We start from the raw sequence: 21,245 nt of genomic DNA, 5'->3' as shown, positions 1-21,245 counted from the left end.
CCGGTCATTTTTGAAACACCCTGTATTTAAATAGTCATTTTAGGTTATTTGGTTGCCACCCTTCTACCGTAAGAGTCCTTAAAAAAAGAAAAAAACAAATTGCACTTTCGGTGGCAAATAATTTGAGTGTTGTACCATTTCCATCTTCTTTTGGGGGTGCATAGTTTACGTGTTTGTGTGAGTTGTTAAAAATTTTTTAGTTTAAAGTAATCTGGTGTGTTGCAGATTTGCACCAGTGTACTCTTTCAGAGGTTGTTGGTGTGGACTGTCATGACTACGGCCGTGTTAAAAGGGAGCAGGCAAGCTTCTCAGCCCGAAGGCTCCTACTGTTAATATTGTTCTTCTGCCTCTAAATAAAACTGTAACTTGATATTTCGAGGGTGCTTTTCTGCTTAAAATTTTAAATGTTTTGAAAAAGCTTTTAGGAATAAAATTCACATTTGTTAAAAGTAATTTCATTTTCCATCAGTTACTTCCTGGCAACTACTTCCACGCTCACCTAGTTTGGTTAAATGTGTTATTGTTCTTGATGAATCGCTAGTAAATAAAGTAAATTCCTTAACAAAAGATTTTAAAAGTAAATTTACGGTTCATGAACATGTTCATCTTTTCTTGTCTTTATAATACATCTTTCTTCATCTACCAAAAACCACCACAGCACTACTGAATACAGCCGTCAGCTACCACACTTCAACTAAGAATCTAACAGACTGCGCAGAGCCAAAGACTGTGTCACGACAAGACCAGAGATTGTTTAACAGTAATGAAACTTGTTCACCCTCTGACGTGCACATTAATAAGAAGCAAAAACCAAAATGAAATGCCCTTCTTACAATGAAAGTTATAACTGTCCACGTCGTGTTGTGCCGACTCCACAGTAGCTTGAATGGATTTTTAAGTTTGTTTTACATGCCCAACTTCTAATTTCACCACACAAGTCTCCAGGGTTGAGCAGTTATTGCCCGATGACGACACGCAATACAGTTTGTTAAAGCGGAGTTCGCCGTTATTAATTATGTTTTTAGATTTAATTTTATTACTCGTATAGAGACTCAACGTTCCTACGTTTGACAGCGCGTCGTCAAAATAAGTATGAAATGCTAATGTCTTTGCAATACATAATATCGACTATTGAGTTAAAGTTCGTACCTATTTTGTCATTTTAGAGAAGAGAAACCTTAAGCGCTTCTGCTTCTATAGTCTCAGTATCAAATGTTCACTAATTTCAATTTATTTCCTATCTCAGTTCAGTATTTAACACAAATTATATATCAGTGTCATTTCAGAGATATTACGTCGGTTCCACACTAACGGAATAACACGTAATTGTCATTTAACATCACTTTTATTAATAATCCTTTTACTTATGACATAAATGTTAATAAATGATCACTATCTAGGAGGAAAGAGGAATTGATCCTAATCATGAGATAATAGCTTTTAATGAGGCCGCAATCGTTAATTAAATAAAAAGTCACGTTCAAGGATGATATACGAACAACTTTCGTTACGTCCGTTTTCACGTATCTGTCAAAACTAATCCTGTCGCCCACAATTCAAATTAACACTGACGTTAACGTCTTTTGTCGGAACATCGAATCGTAACTATTATGTGAAAGTTTATTCTAGTCCAAGAATTAATTCCTTTCAGATACGCGCACCACCGAACAGCAGAACGGAACACAAACGACTTGTTTTAACAACCGAACAACGCAATGACGTTACATTACGACAATGTCCACCCAAGGAACATCTCTTTCACTTTATCTTCTCTACTCTGCTTAATTAAATCATTCCTAATTACAATTTATTCAGCTATTTAACGAAAACATCTAACAAAACATAAAATAAATTTATCCCAACGTAAAAGATCCGTTATAAACTGCAAAAGTTCTACTACAACTTGTTCAATTTCTACATCGATTTGTGTCTTTAATTATGGAATGTCCCTCGTAGCTTTATTTTTTACGATCACTCTTCGTACACTGTGAACGACAGGTGTGTGCCACGAGCTGCAGCCCGCATTGTTGGCAGACGCTGCGCCGGAAGAGCGGCGCGGTGAGTCTGCGCGCGCTGGAGGCGCTGTGGTTGCGCCTGTCGCGGCTTTGCACGGCCACGGCGCAGGCACTCTCCGCCGCGCACCTCGTCGCCACCATCACCTTCTCCATCGTCTTCCTCATGGACGCCTACGGCTTCATCATCATGTTCGATAAGCCTGACATGGGCCTCCTCACGGGCGGACTCGGCGGCTACGCTGTGTGCATCGTCACCTACTTGGCCATGGTCTACAATGCCGGCTACATTGTGATTGCAACGGTACGTTCAGCTTAATGCATCTCGCTTCTTCTTCTTTTTCTTCTGCATTTGTCTATAATCGGTGTGATGTCGATATGGTTAATTTAAGAGGTGGCTGGATGCCCATAATGTCGCCACCACATTACCCCGAGACGGAACATATGTACCGTATAGTGTAACTTGATATAAATACACACTGAAGCGCCAAAGAAACTAGTATAGGCATGCGTATTCAAATACAGAGATATGTAAATAGGCAGATTACGGCTCTGCGGTCGGCAACGCCTATACAGGGTGGTCCATTGATCGTGACCGGGCCAAATATCTCACGAAATAAGCGTCAAACGAAAAAACTACAAAGAACGAAACTTGTCTAGCTTGAAGGGGGAAACCAGATGGCGCTGTGGTTGGCCCGCTAGATGGCGTTGCCGTGGGTCAAACGGATATCAACTGCGTTTTCTTAAATGCGAACCCCCATTTTTATTACACATTCGTGTAGTACGTAAAGAAATATGAATGTTTTAGTTGGACCACTTTTTTCGCTTTGTGATAGATGGCGCTGTAATAGTCACAAACGTATATGTACGTGGTATCACGTAACATTCCGCCAGTGCGGACGGTATTTGCTTCGTAATACATTACCCGTGTTAAAATGGACCGTTTACCAATTGCGGAAAAGTTCGATATCGTGTTTGTTGTATGGCTATTGTGATCAAAATGCCCAACGGGCGTGTGCTATGTATGCTGCTCGGTGTCCTGGACGACATCATCCAAGTGTCCGGACCGTTCGCCGCATAGTTACGTTATTTAAGGAAACAGGAAGTGTTGAGCCACATGTGAAACGTCAACCACGACCTGCAACAAATGATGATGCCCAAGTAGGTGTTTTAGCTGCTGTCGCGGCTAATCGGCACATCAGTAGCAGACAAATTGCGCGAGAATCGCGAATCTCAAAAACGTCGGTGTTGAGAATGCTACATCAACATCGATTGCACCCGTACCATATTTCTATGCACCAGGAATTGCATGGCGACGACTTTGAACGTCGTGTACAGTTCTGCCGCAGGGCATAAGAGAAATTACTTGATGATGACAGATTGTTTTGCACGCGTTCTACTTAGCGACGAAGCGTCATTCACCAACAGCGGTAACGTAAACCGACATAATATGCACTATTGGGCAACGGAAAATCAAAGATGACTGCGACAAGTGGAACATCAGCGACCTTGGCGGGTTAATGTATGGCACGGCATTATGGAAGGAAGGATAATTGACCCCCATTTTATCGATGACACTCTAAATGGTGCAATGTATGCTGATTTCCTACGTAATGTTCTACCGGTATTACTAAAAAATGTTTCACTGCATGACAGAATGGCGATGTACTTCCAACATGATGGATGTCCGGCACATAGGTCGCGTGCGGTTGAAGCGGTATTGAATAACATATTTCATGACAGGTGGATTGGTTGTCGAAGCACCATACCATGACCCGCACGTTCACCGAATCTGACGTCCCCGGATTTCTTTCTGTCGGGAAAGTTGAAGAATATTTGCTATCGTGATCCACCGACAACGCCTGACAACATGCGTCAGCGCATTCTCAATGCATGTGCGAACATTACGGAAGGCGAACTACTCGCTGTTGAGAGGAATGTCGTTACTCGTATTCCCAAATTCATTGAGGTTGACGGACATCCTTTTGAGCATTTATCCCATTAATGTGGTATTTACAGGTAATCACGCTGTAACAGCTTGCGTTCTCAGAATTTATAAGTTCACAAACGTACTTGTACCACATTGGAACAACCGAAATAAAATGTTCAAATGTACCTACGTTTTGTATTTTAATTTAAAAAAACCTACCTGTTACCAACTGTTCGTCTACAATTGTGAGCCATATGTTTGTGACTATTACAGCGCCATCTGTCACAAAGCGAAAAAAGTGGTGCAACTAAAACATTCATATTTCTTTACGTACTACACGAATATATAATAAAATATGGGGGTTCCTATTAAAAAAAACCGCAGTTGATATCCGTTTGACCTATGGCAGCGTCATCTAGCGGGCCAACCATAGCGCTATCTGGTTTACCCCTCCAAGCTAGACAAGTTTCGTTCTTCGTAGTTTTTTATTTTCACGCTTATTTCGTGAGATATTTGGCCCGGTCATGATCAATGGACCACCCTGTATAAGACAAGTGTCTCGGACAGTTGTTAGATAGATTACCGCTGCTACGTGGCAGGTTATCAAGATTTAAGTGAGTTTGAACGTGGCATTATAGTCGCCGCACGAGCATCTCCGAGGAAGTGATGAAGTGCGGATCTTTCCGTGCGACCATTTCATGAGTGTACCGTGAATATCAGGAATCAGGCAAAACATCAAATCTCCGACATCGTTGCGGCCGGAAAACGATCCTGCCAGAACGGGACCAACATCGATTGAAGAGAATCATTCAACGTGATAGAATGCAACCATTCCGCAAATTGGTGCAGACTTCAATACTGGGTAATCAACAAGCGTCACCGCGTGAACCATTTAACGCGACATCATGGACATGGACTTTCGGGGCAGACGTCCCACTCGTGTACCCTTGGTGGCTGCACGACAACCTGTATGTCAGCAGGGGCCTTTTCAAGCTGGTGGAGGCTCTGTAACGGTGTGGGGCGTGTGCAGTTGGAGTGATATGGGTACCCTGATATGTCTAGATACGACTCTGACGGGTGACACGTTCGTAAGCATCCTCTCCGATCACCTGCATTCATTGTGTATTCAGACGGACTTGGGCAGTTCCAGCAGGACAATGCGACACCCTACACGTCCAGAATTCCTACAGAGTGGCTCCAGGATCACACTTCTTAAATTAAACACTTCCGCTGGCCACCAAACTGCCCAGACATGAACATTATTGAGCTTATCTGGGGTGCCTTCGAACGTGCTGTTCAGAAGAGATCTCCACCCCCTCGTACTCTTACGGATTTATGGACAGCCCTGCAGGATTCATGATGTCAGTTCCCTCCAGGACTACTTCAGACATGAGTCGAGTCCCTGCCACGTCGTGCAGCGGCACTTCTGCTTGCTCCCCAGGGCCCTACCCGATATTAATCGGGTGTACGTTTGGCTCTTCATTGCATATTGTCTGTGTGTAGTGTAAGTTTTACGTGTTGTACGAAACTGTCTTTTAAACAGATAATGGTTAATTCTTTTTATCACAGATCTTCTTACAATCTTTTAAGTTGTAAAAATTTTAACACACATTACACGCAACACTTCGGTGTGCTAAATAACTGAGTACAATCATTTCCTTTTATTGAAGTTGCGTTATCGCGTAGTTTCTTTATTGCACACCAAAGCAAAAACAATACAGGGTAAAAAGTGTTTAAACGGACAAATTCTGGGAGGTTATAGGGGACAAAAAAATGGCTCTGAGCACTATGGGACTCAACAGCTGTGGTCATAAGTCCCCTAGAACTTAGAACTACTTAAACCTAACTAACCTAAGGACATCACACACATCCATGCCCGAGGCAGGATTCGAACCTGCGACAGTAGCAGTCGCGCGGTTCCGGACTGCGCGCCTAGAACCGCGAGACCACCGCGGCCGGCTATATAGGGGACAAAAAAATAAAATATTTTTCCCTAACGTCATTTTTTCCTACGATGATTATTTAAACCGTTGGAGGCCGTATTACGCTCTTCAGTTCATAGAGGCCATATTACGATCTTCAGTAGTTACAGGGCGTATTACGCTCTTCAGTTGTAGGCAACTGCTGTCCACCAGTGTAGTAGTGCATTGTCTCTGTTTGCACTGATATGGTTGGTGCATAGTACATAGCGCACCACAAAAGACGAGCTGCACAGCGGGTTTATCAACAACAATATCCTAATCGCCGTATCCCGCATCATACGACCTTTGATGCTGTGTACCAACGTCTGCGTGAGACCAGGACATTTAGTAGATTACCTGGACAGGGATGCCGTCGCACGCTAAGAAAGCTGCAATTGGAGGAAGCTGTCTTGCAGCATGTGGAGCGGGAGCCTCCAATCAGCACTCGTGCAATTGTACGTCACATGGGGACGAATCAGACGAATGTAAGAACAGTCCTTCGAGAGCAATTGTTACGTCCATTGCACTTACAGCGTGTCCACAACCTGGAACCAGTTGATTATCCACCCAGAGCACAGTTTTCGCAGTGGTACTTGGAACAGTGTGAAATGCATCCTACATTTCCATTCTCTGTATTGTTTACCGATGAAGCAACGTTCGGGCGTGATGGAGTCTTCAACATGCACAATTCGCATGTTTGGAGTGAGGATAACCCACATGCCACACTTACTAACGCTCATCAAGTGCGGTTCTTCGTTAATGTGTGGGTCGGTGTTGTTGGAGACTGTTTAATTGGGTCGTATCTGCTACCTAGTTGTTGTCTCTTGGTCATAAAAAAATGGAAAAGTGTTTGTTGGTTTAATTAATTTGCCGCCAGAGAAATCTTCCTCTACCGGTTTAAATACTCCTCATAGGAAAAAATGACATTAGGGAAAAATATTTGTTCTGACGTTCCCTACAATCTCCCAGAGTTTTTCAGTTTAAATACTTTTCACCCTGTATATTAACGTGACCTGTTTTTTCTCAGGGGCTGAAACTTTAGGGTTCGAATATATGTGTATTGATCAGCACTACACTGGTTTGTTATTTTTAATTGCGTGAAGTATATTTAGTTATAGCTTTCTCTGTAACGGCACGTACGTGAAAAAATAACGTACTCGACATAAGTGGTGCAGTGGGGCAAAATTTGCATCAGAAAATTAAAATAATAACGGATGTGCTTTACTACCTTCATGAATGCATAAAGTGAATCAGTATTCTCAAGAATATCTGGGCTATAAGAGCCGTAAAAATAATTGTACTGACCTGATGGTGGACAACAGTACGGTAAGATCGTAATTAATAAAACGTATAATGACTACAGGAAAGGAACACAATTCTTCTATAAAGAAGATGGTTTCAGTAGTAACATTTTGTATTTCGAAAACGCTTTGGTTTTCAGTTATTTTACAGATAGTCACATAGTTAGTAAGCCTTGCATGGTCCTGAAAAAGGTGAAATACGAGTTGAATTTGCCTGCCGCGTGAATTATTTGCTGTTGAAGAAATGGTCTGGTGCGAGGGGCAGATAGGGTTTGTCGCCTTGACGGGCAGGCTGAGATCGTGTGTGCGTTCGGCGTGTTTTCTGCCCTGGCTTGCAGCCTGATCATCTTCGAAAATGCTTGGCGACTGCTTTCTACTCGTTTGTTCCGAGTACCACCGTGTATAAGCCATGCTCCCATCCTTTAGTTAAATATTCGGCCAGTCCGCCGGGACGGACGAGATATTTTTATCAGTAACTCAAGGTGAATCATTAGAGTTGTGTAAATGTTGGTTACGTAAACAATGAATTTAATACTGTGCTTATGGTGGTGACTGTCTGTGATCCTTTTGTGATCATCTCTAATTATTATCTTTAAAATACTGTTTGTTATACACTACTGGCCATTAAAATTGCTACACCACGAAGTTGACGTGCTACAGACGCGACATTTAACCGACGTGAAGAAGATGCTCTGATATGCAAATGATTAGCTTTTCAGAGCATTCACACAAGGTTGGCGCCGGTGGCGACACCTACAACGTGCTGACACGAGGAAAGTTTCCAAACGATTTCTCATACACAAACAGCAGTTGACCGGCGTTGCCTGGTGAAACGTTGTTGTGATGCCTCGCGTAACGAGGAGAAATTCGTACCATCACGTTTTCGACTTTGATAAAGGTCGGATTGTAGCCTATCGCGATTGCGGTTTATCGTATCGCGACATTGCTGCTCGCGTTGGTCGAGATCCAATGACCGTTAGCAGAATATGGAATCGGTGCTGGATCCCAACGGCCTCGTATCACTAGCAGTCGAGATGACAATCATCTTATCCGCATGGCTGTAACGGATCATGCAGCCACGTCTCGATCCCTGAGTCAACAGGTGGGGACGTTTGCAAGACAACAACCATCTGCACGAACAGTTCGACGACGTTTGCAACAGCATGGCCTATCAGCTCGGAGGCCATGGCTGCGGTTACCCTTGACGCTGCATCACAGACAGTAGCGCCTGTGATGGTGTACTCAACGACGAACCTGGGTGCACGAATGGCAAAACGTCGGATGAATCCAGGTTCTGTTTACAGCATCATGATGGTCGCATCCATGTTTGGCGACATCGCGTTGAACGCACATTGGAAGCGTGTATTCGTCATCTCCATACTGGCGTATCACCCGGCTTGCTAGTATGGGGTGCCACTGGTTACACGTCTCGGTCACCTCTTGTTCGTACTGACAGCACTTTGAACAGTGGACGTTACATTTCAGATGTGTTACGACCCGTGGCTCTATCCTTCATTCGATCCCTGCGAAACCCTACATTTCAGCAGGATAATGCACGACCGCATGTTGCAGGTCCTGTACGGGCCTTTCTGGTGTAACGTCCCCTCAGAAAAATTAATGAATTACTGTGCTGATTAACCTCTTACATTATTTGATTTCCAAACAGCTGAGCAGAACTGAGCGTACTCAGACATTTCTCACTTTACTTATTCTGATTAACACTAAACTGACACACAATACTTTTAGCGCAACGCAATCTGACTTTCAATAATCCCTACAAGAGAATGGCCCTGACTAACATTAACCTACACGTTTCACAAATCACTTACCTCCCAAAAATCTTCGTTACTCGAACTACTGCAGTACAGCAAGCGCCACTACTGACAGCTAAATAAAAGATTCTAACTACTGAAGGCACTAACTACTCACAGACATAGTTAGCAAATGAAAGATTTTGATAAAGAACAAACAATGTATTTACCTTAATAGTGTTCAAAAGTCATTATATATATAAGTTCATGACATCCAGTCTAAAAAATTTACTGTCTCTGATGGACACACGTCCAGATCATCTGCTCTCAAAACTCGGCCATCTCTCTCCCCACATCCACCATTGCTGGCGGCTCACCTCCAACTGGGCAACGCTACGCACTGTTCACATCCAGCTGCCCAACACTACAATGGCAGACAACAATGCAAACTAGCCACAGACTGCACACAGCACAGCCAGTGGTTTTCATACAGAGCGCTATGTGGCGTTACCAATAAGAAAATCTAAACAGCCTACTTACATAGCTCCCATGCTCCCCACAAAAAATTTTACAAATTGTTTTGGGCACTGGCCAATACATATTTGTTAAAATTTTTTCACCATTACAATAACAAAGAAATCAAATGAACACACTTATTGATACAATGTTGGTCAAAAGCTAAAATTTTCGCACAGTCCATAAAGACAGCCCTGATCGTTCATCACAGTAAAATAGCAGTGTTTTTCTCAAAGTCTGAGCACAGAAGTAGTGGATTTCCATGCAGTCTTGAAGAAGTAGTGTTGTCCTTCCAACGGAAAGACAGTGCTGACTCTTGACATGCAGACAGGTAATGGGCCACAACAGAGCGAACCCAAAGTTAGTCGAAGTTTTGAAGAATATTGGTAGGTAGGTCATCACAGAGTAGACCCAGTGTAGTCCTGGTAGAGATTACGGTATTGGTGGCCCACCAGAGGTGCAGACCCAGTGCAGTCCTTGTAGAAATAATGGTATTGGTGGGCCATCAAAGATGCAGATCCACTGTAGTCCTTGTAGAGACGGGCAGCAGCCATCTGTTGCGACTGTGCAGGTGCATAATCACCATCGAAGAGTCTTGCGGAGAATATAGGAAGTCCATAAACCACCGCTGCAGTCTGGAACCGCAAGACCGCTACGGTCGCAGGTTCGAATCCTGCCTCGGGCATGGATGTTTGTGATGTCCTTAGGTTAGTTAGGTTTAACTAGTTCTAAGTTCTAGGGGACTAATGACCTCAGCAGTTGAGTCCCATAGTGCTCAGAGCCATTTGAACCATTTTTGCCATAAACCACCACTTGTGCACTCACAAAGTTTTTGGAATTGTCCTTAGAACCAGCAACGCTGTTAATCAGTCCCTTGCTGAATTATTAACACATGTCCAAACACTAACAGTCATCTTTTTTTTTCACATATTGTGCATATACTATGACCAACAGAAATATGTGCAGTGAAATGAATGCTTGTTGTTGTTGTTGTGGTCTTCAGTCCTGAGACTGGTTTGATGCAGCTCTCCGTGCTACTCTATCCTGTGCAAGCTTCTTCATCTCCCAGTACCTACTGCAACCTACATCTTTCTGAATCTGCTTAGTGTATTCATCTCTTGGTCTCCCTCTACGATTTTTACCCTCCACGCTGCCCTCCAATGCTAAATTTGTGATCCCCTGATGCCTCAAAACATGTCGTACCAACCGATCCCTTCTTCTGGTCAAGTTGTGCCACAAACTTCTCTTCTCCCCAATCCTATTCAATACCTCCTCATTAGTTACGTGATCTACCCACCTTATCTTCAGCATTCTTCTGTAGCACCACATTTCGAAAGCTTCTATTCTCTTCTTGTCCAAACTGGTTATCGTCCATGTTTCACTTCCATACATGGCTACACTCCATACAAATACTTTCAGAAACGACTTCCTGACACTTAAATCTATACTCGATGTTAACAAATTTCTCTTCTTCAGAAACGCTTTCCTTGCCATTGCCAGTCTACATTTTATATCCTCTCTACTTCGAACATCATCAGTTATTTTACTCCCTAAATAGCAAAACTCCTTTACTACTTCAAGTGTCTCATTTCCTAATCTAATCCCCTCAGCATCACCCGATTTAATTTGAATACATTCCATTATCCTCGTTTTGCTTTTGTTGATGTTCATCTTATATCCTCCTTTCAAGACACTGTCCATTCCGTTCAACTGCTCTTCCAAGTCCTTTGCTGTCTCTGACAGAATTACAATGTCATCGGCGAACCTCAAAGTTTTTACTTCTTCTCCATGAATTTTAATACCTACTCCGAATTTTTCTTTTGTTTCCTTTACTGCTTGCTCAATATACAGATTGAATAACATCGGGGAGAGGCTACAACCCTGTCTCACTCCTTTCCCAACCACTGCTTCCCTTTCATGCCCCTCGACTCTTATAACTGCCATCTGGTTTCTGTACAAATTGTAAATAGCCTTTCGCTCCCTGTATTTTACCCCCGCCACCTTCAGAATTTGGAAGAGAGTATTCCAGTTAACGTTGTCAAAAGCTTTCTCTAAGTCTACAAATGCTAGAAATGTAGGTTTGCCTTTTCTTAATCTTTCTTCTAAGATAAGTCGTAAGGTTAGTATTGCCTCATGTGTTCCAACATTTCTACGGAATCCAAACTGATCTTCCCCGAGGTCCGCTTCTACCAGTTTTTCCATTCGTCTGTAAAGAATTCGCGTTAGTATTTTGCAGCTGTGACTTATTAAACTGATAGTTCGGTAATTTTCACATCTGTCAACACCTGCTTTCTTTGGTATTGGAATTATTATATTCTTCTTGAAGTCTGTGGGTATTTCGCCTGTCTCATACATCTTGCTCACCAGATGGTAGAGTTTTGTCATGACTGGCTCTCCCAAGGCCATCAGTAGTTGTAATGGAATGTTGTCTACTCCCGGGGCCTTGTTTCGACTCAGGTCTTTCAGCGCTCTGTCAAACTCTTCACGCAGTATCTTATCTCCCATTTCATCTTCATCTACATCCTCTTCCATTTCCATAATACTGTCCTCAAGTACATCGCCCTTGTATAAATCCTCTATATACTTCTTCCACCTTTCTGCCTTCCCTTCTTTGCTTAGAACTGGGTTGCCATCTGAGCTCTTGATATTCATACAAGTGGTTCTCTTCTCTCCAAAGGTCTCTTTAATTTTCCTGTAGGCAGTATCTATCTTACCCCTAGTGAGACAAGCCTCTACATCCTTACATTTGTCCTCTAGCCATCCCTGCTTAGCCATTTTGCACTTTCTATCGATCTCATTTTTGAGACGTTTGTATTTCCTTTTGCCTGCTTCATTTACTGCATTTTTATATTTTCTCCTTTCATCAATTAAATTCAATATTTCTTCTGTTACCCAAGGATTTCTATTAGCCCTCGTCTTTTTACCTACTTGATCCTCTGCTGCCTTCACTACTTCATCCCTCAGAGCTACCCATTCTTCTTCTACTGTATTTCTTTCCCCCATTCCTGTCAATTGTTCCCTTATGCTCTCCCTGAAACTCTGTACAACCTCTGGTTCTTTCAGTTTATCCAGGTCCCATCTCCTTAAATTCCCACCTTTTTGCAGTTTCTTCAGTTTCAATCTGCAGTTCATAACCAATAGATTGTGGTCAGAATCCACATCTGCCCCTGGAAATGTCTTACAATTTAAAACCTGGTTCCTAAATCTCTGTCTGACCAATATATAATCTATCTGATACCTATTAGTATCTCCAGGATTCTTCCAGGTATACAACCTTCTTTTATGATTCTTGAACCAAGTGTTAGCTATGATTAAGTTATGCTCTGTGCAAAATTCTACAAGGCGGCTTCCTCTTTCATTTCTTCCCCCCAATCCATATTCACCTACTATGTTTCCTTCTCTCCCTTTTCCTACTGACGAATTCCAGTCACCCATGACTATTAAATTTTCGTCTCCCTTCACTACCTGAATAATTTCTTTTATCTCGTCATACATTTCATCAATTTCTTCATCATCTGCAGAGCTAGTTGGCATATAAACTTGTACTACTGTAGTAGGCATGGGCTTTGTGTCTGCTTATAAGTTACTTAATTTGATGAACTGGTGTTAATTATAATTTTATAACATGAGAATACAATAACAAAGGTACAAAATACATCATTCAAGAACATAACAATACGGATAACATTTGTAGTAATACGGGCTTTACAAAAGAATCGAAATAATATGTACATCAGTGTTACAGGAATTATGACATAAGTACATACATAAAAGATCAGAATAACTTTTGAAACATCAACTTCACACATGAACAACAAAACAGAGCAGATAAATAATGTCTAAACATCTTTACAAAGTAAATAACATAGTATTAGAAAAATTCTACAACATAGCTCTCATCAGCTAAACACATAAAGACAGGAAAACACAAATACGCAAGGGTACACAAACATATAGCAGAATAACACAAAAGGTAAGGGCATGGTTTGTTTTCAGTGTAACATTTGGTACTGCAGCCCAACCCAAAACTTCATTCCATAGATATTTCGTCTCATTTCAACATTTGTTTCCCCAAAAGAAATCCAAACCAAGCATGCTTTTTGTATTTATATGTTGACATATTTCTTACCTCATTATTTATTTTCCGTTATCTTACCTGATCATTTATTTCCAAGAAAATCCTACCTAAACCTGTTGTCCCTAAACCCTACTTTTTTTGTTCATATCCTCTTTACTTTTTTAGCCAAAACATATTCTTATAGCTTCTCAATGCATTTCTTCCAATTCATCAAACTCATTCTCTTATATAGCCTACCCCCTTTTAAGCTAACTTAAATCTACTGAGCTCAGATGATAAACTAAGGGACGAGACAATGCAGCAGCACAAACCAATTAACACAAACAGCAATGACAAAAAATTCAAATTGGCAAAGCAAGCAGCAATATATATATATAAGTTAGCAAAGCAAATGCAACATTATCACTAATATGAGCCAATGTGCAGCAAAAAGAAAAATAAATCAGTAGTAAAACTGACTTAACAGAGTAATACAAAGTCTATTTCAGTAACACTATGCCTGGCAAACAGCAGCAGCAAATGCGATAACTTAAATCTAAACATGACAAAGCTCAAGCAGAAAAAATATTACACTAAAGATGGCCATGTCTAATACCTATGTCACATCTTAACACTAGAGTGATGCATCACTATAACTTACTCTAGCAGACAAGTTACGAAGTCACTGACAAAAATTATGTATGCAATTCCTGTGAAGTGAAAATGTCTTTTTGTGCTCCCTCGTTTTTTTGGAAGTAGATCATAAAATTATTATTTACTCGATCTGTAGGCATAAAATATCTATATTAGTACATCTATTAAATTTTATTTTAACCAATGCTGCAGTGCATCTAGAAACTAGATATTAAACAAAATGAGCGATCAATCAACTAGAAAGACAATAGATGTAAAATGTATCTCATCATTTCATTAGGCATTTTAGTAAATATCATAAATTAAGAGCTTCAAAGTGTAATCATATGATTTCAAGTTTGAGCGTGTCGTATTTGCGATGCTTTCTACAAAGGCATGCCAATAGTGAGGATAATGGCCTCTTTTTTTTCTCTACCTAATTGGTTTTTCCCAGGCAGCTGGTACAGCTGGGCGTGCAGAACGCATCAAGGTCACTTAGCTTTCTTAACGAAATATTTACGACAGCAGTTTCCGCTACAGTGACAGTCTCATATAAAAAAATTTCACAGGTTGAGAATTTGCGTTACAAATGTGTAGAAACAAAATCCTATAAATATAACAGTGTCCAAAAAATTTTCGCCGCCATTGTGATACATTCATGCATGTACATACATTTCATAACTCTTAAAGTACGATTCTTGGTTTCCAACAACCCTTTTCACAAATCGGAGTCCATAACCACTACTCATTATTCCCTACCTTATTACACATATACATATTTGACGACACTTCTTCAATATTTCATCATAACAGATACATAGCATAATCAAATTCCTCGTATAGCATCAGCTTATTGATCATAAACATACCTCAACAGCATAATACACATCGTCATCGTAATAATATCATAACCCCTCAGTCAAATCTCAAAATCGTTGTAGCTTCCTCCAATAATTTCAAAACGTAAAAAAAAATCTCTGCCACTTCAGTAGTGTCATCTACCTCAAACGTAACATTCTGTATCATCCTGCACCATTGGTATGAGACTGGCAGCAGCCGCATTAGGGAATTACCGTTTCACGCGTAGGTCACAGTTAAGACCACAGCACGAGTAGCTACCTTTGGAATGGTGTCGTGACCGGGAAGCTTGGAGTGCTGATGAATGGCGCCAAACTGCGTTTAGTTGAGAACTATCCCGAATGACTATCGAGTGCGAGCATGGCGGCAACATGAGAAGAGGTCCCATTATTTCAGTGTTTTGGAAAGACACCGCGTCGTTACTCCTGGCGCCACGGTGTGGGAAACCATCAGGTACGAGGTCACCTTACGGCTGGTTGTTTGAGGGAACTCTTGTGCCAGAACCGTGCGTCAATGACGTCCTGCGTCCTCATGTTTTACCTCTCATGCGACAGAATCATAAAGCCAGATTCTATCAGGATCCTGATCATTTACGACACGTGTTTCTACGAACTGTCTGCGTGATGGTGAGGTACTCGCTTGCCCAGCAAGATTCCCAGACATGTCCCGCTAAAATATGTTTCTTCCGTCAACACCGTCCCTGCTCAAGAATCCATTATATTTAGTAGCAGCTACAACAGCAGTGGGTCAGCTTACTTCACAAAAGGATACAACGGCGTTATGCTATCTTTCCCAAAGGCAGCAGTGCGTCCATCCAGGCCAGAGAGAGAGCAAAGTCACAGTGTCAAGTGCGCTCATACTGCCAAGTTCTTTGTAAATTTGACTAGATCTTGTAGTCACAAATGTTACAAATGCTTTTTTGACTACAAGATCGATTCAAATTTACAAAGAATTTATAGACTTACAGAAAGATGTTAACAGTGTTGTCCAGTACACTCTCTTTCAAATTCTAAAGGTTGCAGCAGTAAAATACAGGGAGCGAAAGGCTATTTACAATTTGTACGGAAACCATATGGCAGTTATAAGTGTCGAGGGCAAGGAAGGGAAGCAGTGAATGAGAAATGAGTGGGACAGGGGTGTAGCCTGTCTCCGATGTCTTTCAGTATGTATATTGAGCAAGCAGTAAAGGAAAATACAGAAAAATTCGGAGTAGGAATTAAACTTCATGGAGAAGAATAAAAATCCTGAGGCCTGCTGATGATATCGTAATTCTGTGAGCTACAGCAAAGGACTTGGAAGATGACTGAACGGAATGGACAGTGTCTTGAAAGGAGGATATGAGATGAACATCAACAAAAGCAAAACGAGGATAATGGAATGTAGGCAAATTAAACCAGGTGGTGCTGACGGAATTAGATGAGGAAATGAGACCATTATAGTAGTAGATGAGTTCTGCTATTTGGGGAGCAAAATAACTGATTAGGGTCGAAGTAGAGAGGATATAAAATGTAGACTGTCAATGGCAAGGAAAGCGTTTCTGAAGAAGAGAAATCTTTTAACATCGAGTATAGATTTAAGTGTCAGGAAGTCTTTTCTGAAAGTATTTGTATGTGGCCATGTATGGAAGTGAAACATGGACGATAAACAGTTTAGACAAGACAAGAATAGAAACTTTTGGAACGTTGTGCTACAGAAAAATGCAGAAGTTTAGATAGGTAAATCACGTATATAATAGGGAGGTACTGAATAGAACTGGGAAGAAAAGAGAGTTGTGGTACAACCCGACTGGAACAAGGGATTGGTTGATAGGACACATTCTGAGACATCAAGTGATTACCTATTTAGTACTGGAAGACAATATGGGAGGCAAAAACCGTCGAGGGTGATCGAGAGCTGAATACAGTAAGCAGATTCAAACGATGTAGATTGCAGTAGTTACTCAGAAATGGAGAGGCTTGCACAGGATAATGTAGCATGGAGAACTGCATCAAACCAGTCTTCGAACTGAAGACCACAACAACAACAAGTACTCATTGAAATTACGTCAAATATTCTCACAACCCGTGAAGTTTCGTTTCGTTTCCTCCTTCTATTCTGGGTGCTGCACTTTTTCTACTAGTCAATTTATTTACTCAAACAATGGATAGAGGTTCACCAAACAACATAATCCCAGATTCTCAGAGCGGGACCATTTGTTCCACTGGTTCACGCAACACTTCGACCAATCAGACAGATTAGCGAGCAAGATTGTGAAGGGTGTTCTGCGTATTCATTTACATTGAGTGTGGCAAGCTGTAATATTCAGATGCTGTTCTACAATATGAAAATCGTAAATCTATACTACATACTTGCTTCAGCGCAACAATGCATATCATGGCTTAGCCATGTGCTACACGGAACTACGAATTTATCTGCTTATAATAGATTATCCGAGATCTTTCATCACTCAGATCAGTTGTCCGTGCCCTAGAGATAGCTGACCACAGTGTTTAGGCTAGGATGAAGTGCAGTCAAATAGCTGACTCATAAATGAAATTTTGTTTGTCTAATTTTGATACTGTCCAATTCGCTTACTTACTTTATTTTATGGCTACCGGTTTTTTTAGACTGGTTATAGAGAACAGAATTTTTTCCTTCTGCACCTGTTCTGATTATTGCATAACCATAAGCTGTCATCAGTTTTATTTTTCATGATCTGTCGCTTAAGCTGCTAAGACTTTATGCGTAACATTATAAAGGTCATGTCATTTACAGGCTGATAAATAGCACCACCCGTCATACATCTAGATCACACTCCGCAAGCCATCTAATGGTGTGTACCACTAACTGAACTCTGTCCCACTCGCGAGTAGCGCTTGGGAAGAATGATTGCCGGTGAGCGTCTGTACTGGCTCTGATTTCTCGAATTGTCTCCTGATGGTGATTACGCGAGACGTATGTGGGTGGAAGTAATATGTTGTCCGACTCTTCCCAAAAAGTGCTCCCTCGAAATTTCAGTAGTAAATCTCTCCTCAATGCACGACGTCTCTCTTGTAACGTCTGCCAATGGAGTTTGTTGAGCAGCTCCGTAATGCTCTCGTGCCGACTAAACGATTGCGTGACGAAACTTGTCGCTCTCTTCTACCAGTCCTATCTGTTAGGTATCCCAGATAGATGAACAATACTCAAAACTTGGTCGAACAAGCGCCTTATAAGCCACTTGCTTCGTGGATGAATTACATTTCCCTATGCTTGTTGCTACGAATCTGAGTCTGGCATCTGCTTTTCCCACTACTAAGTGATCAGTTCATGTGTACTTTAAGTAGTAAGATTCGTAACAAAATTATTTCCTCGCTCTCTATTATCTTATTTCTTTTTCTTCCAGATGAATGACTTCTGTGACGAAGAAGTCGATGATTTGGTTGCTAGGGATGAAAACATCCGTGACGAGGTATGTAAAATCTCAAATAACTATTACATGTAGCGATTTGTTGTAATTCGTAGCTATAATAGACTCCAAGTCTCAGAAAGCATGGAAACTATGAAGTCTATTAGAAATATAACAGAGTCGTTTTCCAGGAACGAAGTGTCTTATTGTCTTCCATTATATTTATCGCAGCTGTCCGAGTAAGCATATTGTTACATAAAACCTGGGTGGTTCTGGAAATCAGCCTTATGCAAACACAATTAGTTTATTTCTATATTTACCCAGACGTGTTTCGACACCAATGTGCCATCTTCTGTGGGTCAAATTTTTATTGCTGTAAAGTACAATATCACAATTGAAATAATTTAACTGCTGGAGGCCTAAGAAATACAATATGTGCAATTTGCTTCCTTTTGTTTGGACACTCACCTTAAAATTACATCGCTATCTGAACTGTATTATTATACATCGATTTCAGTACTCGTTTTCGTCAATTTTTTGACAGCGTGTCATCTGCAAACTAGTCATGAAGAAAATTATTGCGTATTTGTGGAGAGCTGTTTCGAGGGTAGAGGTTATGTACGTTTCTCTTCTTACATTTTCCGTCCTGTTTCGTGTCCCTGGGTGGTGTCTCAATCAGCTGCTGTTTAGCGCATTGCCTTCACTCAGTTTATCACAAATTTCCGCTCACCACTTCACATGCACTTACACAAAATGTGGCGAAATGTAATCTGCACAGACACTTCTGACAACACGCTGAACGAGAGGTGTCATGTTATTGTCGTTGTTCACTTGTTCATCGCTGATCTTGTGTTTGTTATGGCGCTGATTTTGAATGTGCGTGCGTGTGTGTGTGTGTGTGTGTGTGTGTGTGTGTGTGTGTGTGTGTGTGTGCGAGAGAGAGAGAGAGGGAGAGAGAGAGAGGGAGAGAGAGAGAGAGAGAGAGAGAGAGAGAGAGAGAGAGATGGAAAGTGTTGTATTTTCATTCAGGACTCTCTTTCCCTGTATTATTGCTTTTTGTATCAGGCAGTTCTCCTCCACTGTGAGTATTTTATAGAGACTGGTGCTTTCTCTGAGGATCTTCTGATTAGTCTCCATGTTTTTTGGGTGGTGGTTTTCTTGTATTAGATGGTATGCGAAAGTGGAGCGTGTACTATCACTTCTTAGGGCTTTGAGGTGTTCAGAATACCTCGTTTTGAAATTTCTGCATGTTTGACCTATGTAGACCAACTGGCATGAACTGCAGGTTAACTGATATATTCAAGATTTGGAGAATTTGTCTGCAGAGGCTCACCTTCAAATGGTGCACAGAAGATGGAACGTGATTTAATGTGTCACCATGAGAACGATTTATACGCCGAAGTCAGCCAGAAATGAATTATGTAATGTCTCACAACTAACAATGTCTCAATTGACTGTGAACTTTCTTTTTTACAGCTGCACAAATTTTTGCACGCGGTGAAGCTAAATCAGCCATTTATTAGTTTCGCCGGGGTCGTAGATGTCAACAGGAAGTTCATGTCATCGGTAAGTGCTACTGTATGAATAGAATGGACGATATTACGAATATTTCGTCAACGTCTATGGGCAAAGCAGCTCAATAGTTTTGATCCTCCATGGTGATAACCGAACCAATGTGTCTTGAAATTACAAAAATGTGATGTGTGGTTCATTTGCTGGTGGGGCCTTTTTCTGAAAAATAAGAGCTTCCTTGGTCGTATTCCCGAGGTTCATAAATGTCAAACAATGCTTATTGTGTATTTCAGATTATGAATAATATTTTTATGCAGAAAGAAGTAGGCAACTTCTTGTTCACATAAATGTGCTTTCAACGAAGAACTGGAACTGACTTCTCCGGTATCGTCTCCTCCTTTGGAAAGAGGGAGACAGAAGAATGTACTGATAATAATCTGAATCTTTGCCCTACTTTATCGTAGATGGTAAAATATACAGCTTGATTATAATTAAAGTTAAACTTTCAAAACGCTGGAGAAATAACACCACTGGTCAGAATGACGTCAAATTGCAACGGAATATTATCGGAGAAGGGAGAAAACGTATGGCAGAAGAAGAAAAAAGGAGTGTGAAAATTGATCAACAGATGGCGCTGTATGTCAGAATACGTAAATGAAAATACCTGTCATGCACACGACCCACTGAAGTTGGTATAAACACGCTGCGTACATGGTTTTTCCTATCCACCCGCTTTTACAAGGCCCTCCAAATCCTCAAACGCCATGCGCTCCACCTTGCCTTCCATATCCGCCTTCCTTCCCCCACTTCCTCTCCTACTTCCTCCTTTTCCTCCAACATCTCTGCATCCTTTACACTGTCCGCAGGCTTGATCCCCCTCACCCCCTAGTTTTCCCCTTCCTCTCCACCCCCTCCCGCCCGTTGCCGCGCCTCTATCGCTGTATCCCTCCATTACTCCACACCCTCCATCTCCTTCATCAGGGCAATTTCCAGCACCTCCACCTCCCGGATGATGAACTTCGCCGTGACATATACCCTTCCTTCCAACTATAACCTGGCCTTGTTTCCCCCCTCCCCAGGGCACCCTTTTCCCTCACCTCTCCTCCCAGAGCGGATTTTCCTCCTTCCCTCCCTTAGTCCCTGCATCCCCTCCTCAGCTCTTTTCCTTTACCGTCCCTTCCCTTCCCAGCCCTCCTTCAGCGCGCCCCCCACCTCATCCCCCTTTCTCAACCCTCCTCCTCGCCTCCTCCTCGTTTTTCCCATTTCCCTTGTCCCCCCCACCCATGCAGATCCTCCCAGGTTTTTATTCGGTATCAGTGTGCTACGTTAGTGTTGTGTTTCGGTGCT

The 21,245-nt window shown here is 41.6% G+C and overlaps 1 protein-coding gene across 1 annotated transcript in view; it reads left to right on the top strand.

Annotated features, from left to right (window-relative positions):
- The window catches only part of LOC126260548 (gustatory and odorant receptor 24-like), a 101,449-nt gene that overhangs the window by 76,920 nt on the left and 3,284 nt on the right, over positions 1–21,245 (top strand). Inside the window, exons 4-6 of the mRNA XM_049957882.1 lie at positions 2,035–2,316; positions 18,384–18,449; positions 19,863–19,952. Coding sequence (XP_049813839.1) covers positions 2,035–2,316; positions 18,384–18,449; positions 19,863–19,952 — 438 coding nt within the window. The remainder of the gene's footprint in view (positions 1–2,034; positions 2,317–18,383; positions 18,450–19,862; positions 19,953–21,245) is intronic.

This window comes from Schistocerca nitens, chromosome 5, assembly GCF_023898315.1.
Source record: "Schistocerca nitens isolate TAMUIC-IGC-003100 chromosome 5, iqSchNite1.1, whole genome shotgun sequence".
Taxonomy (NCBI): Eukaryota; Metazoa; Arthropoda; class Insecta; order Orthoptera; family Acrididae; genus Schistocerca; species Schistocerca nitens.
This window is presented reverse-complemented; position numbering and strand designations above follow the sequence as displayed.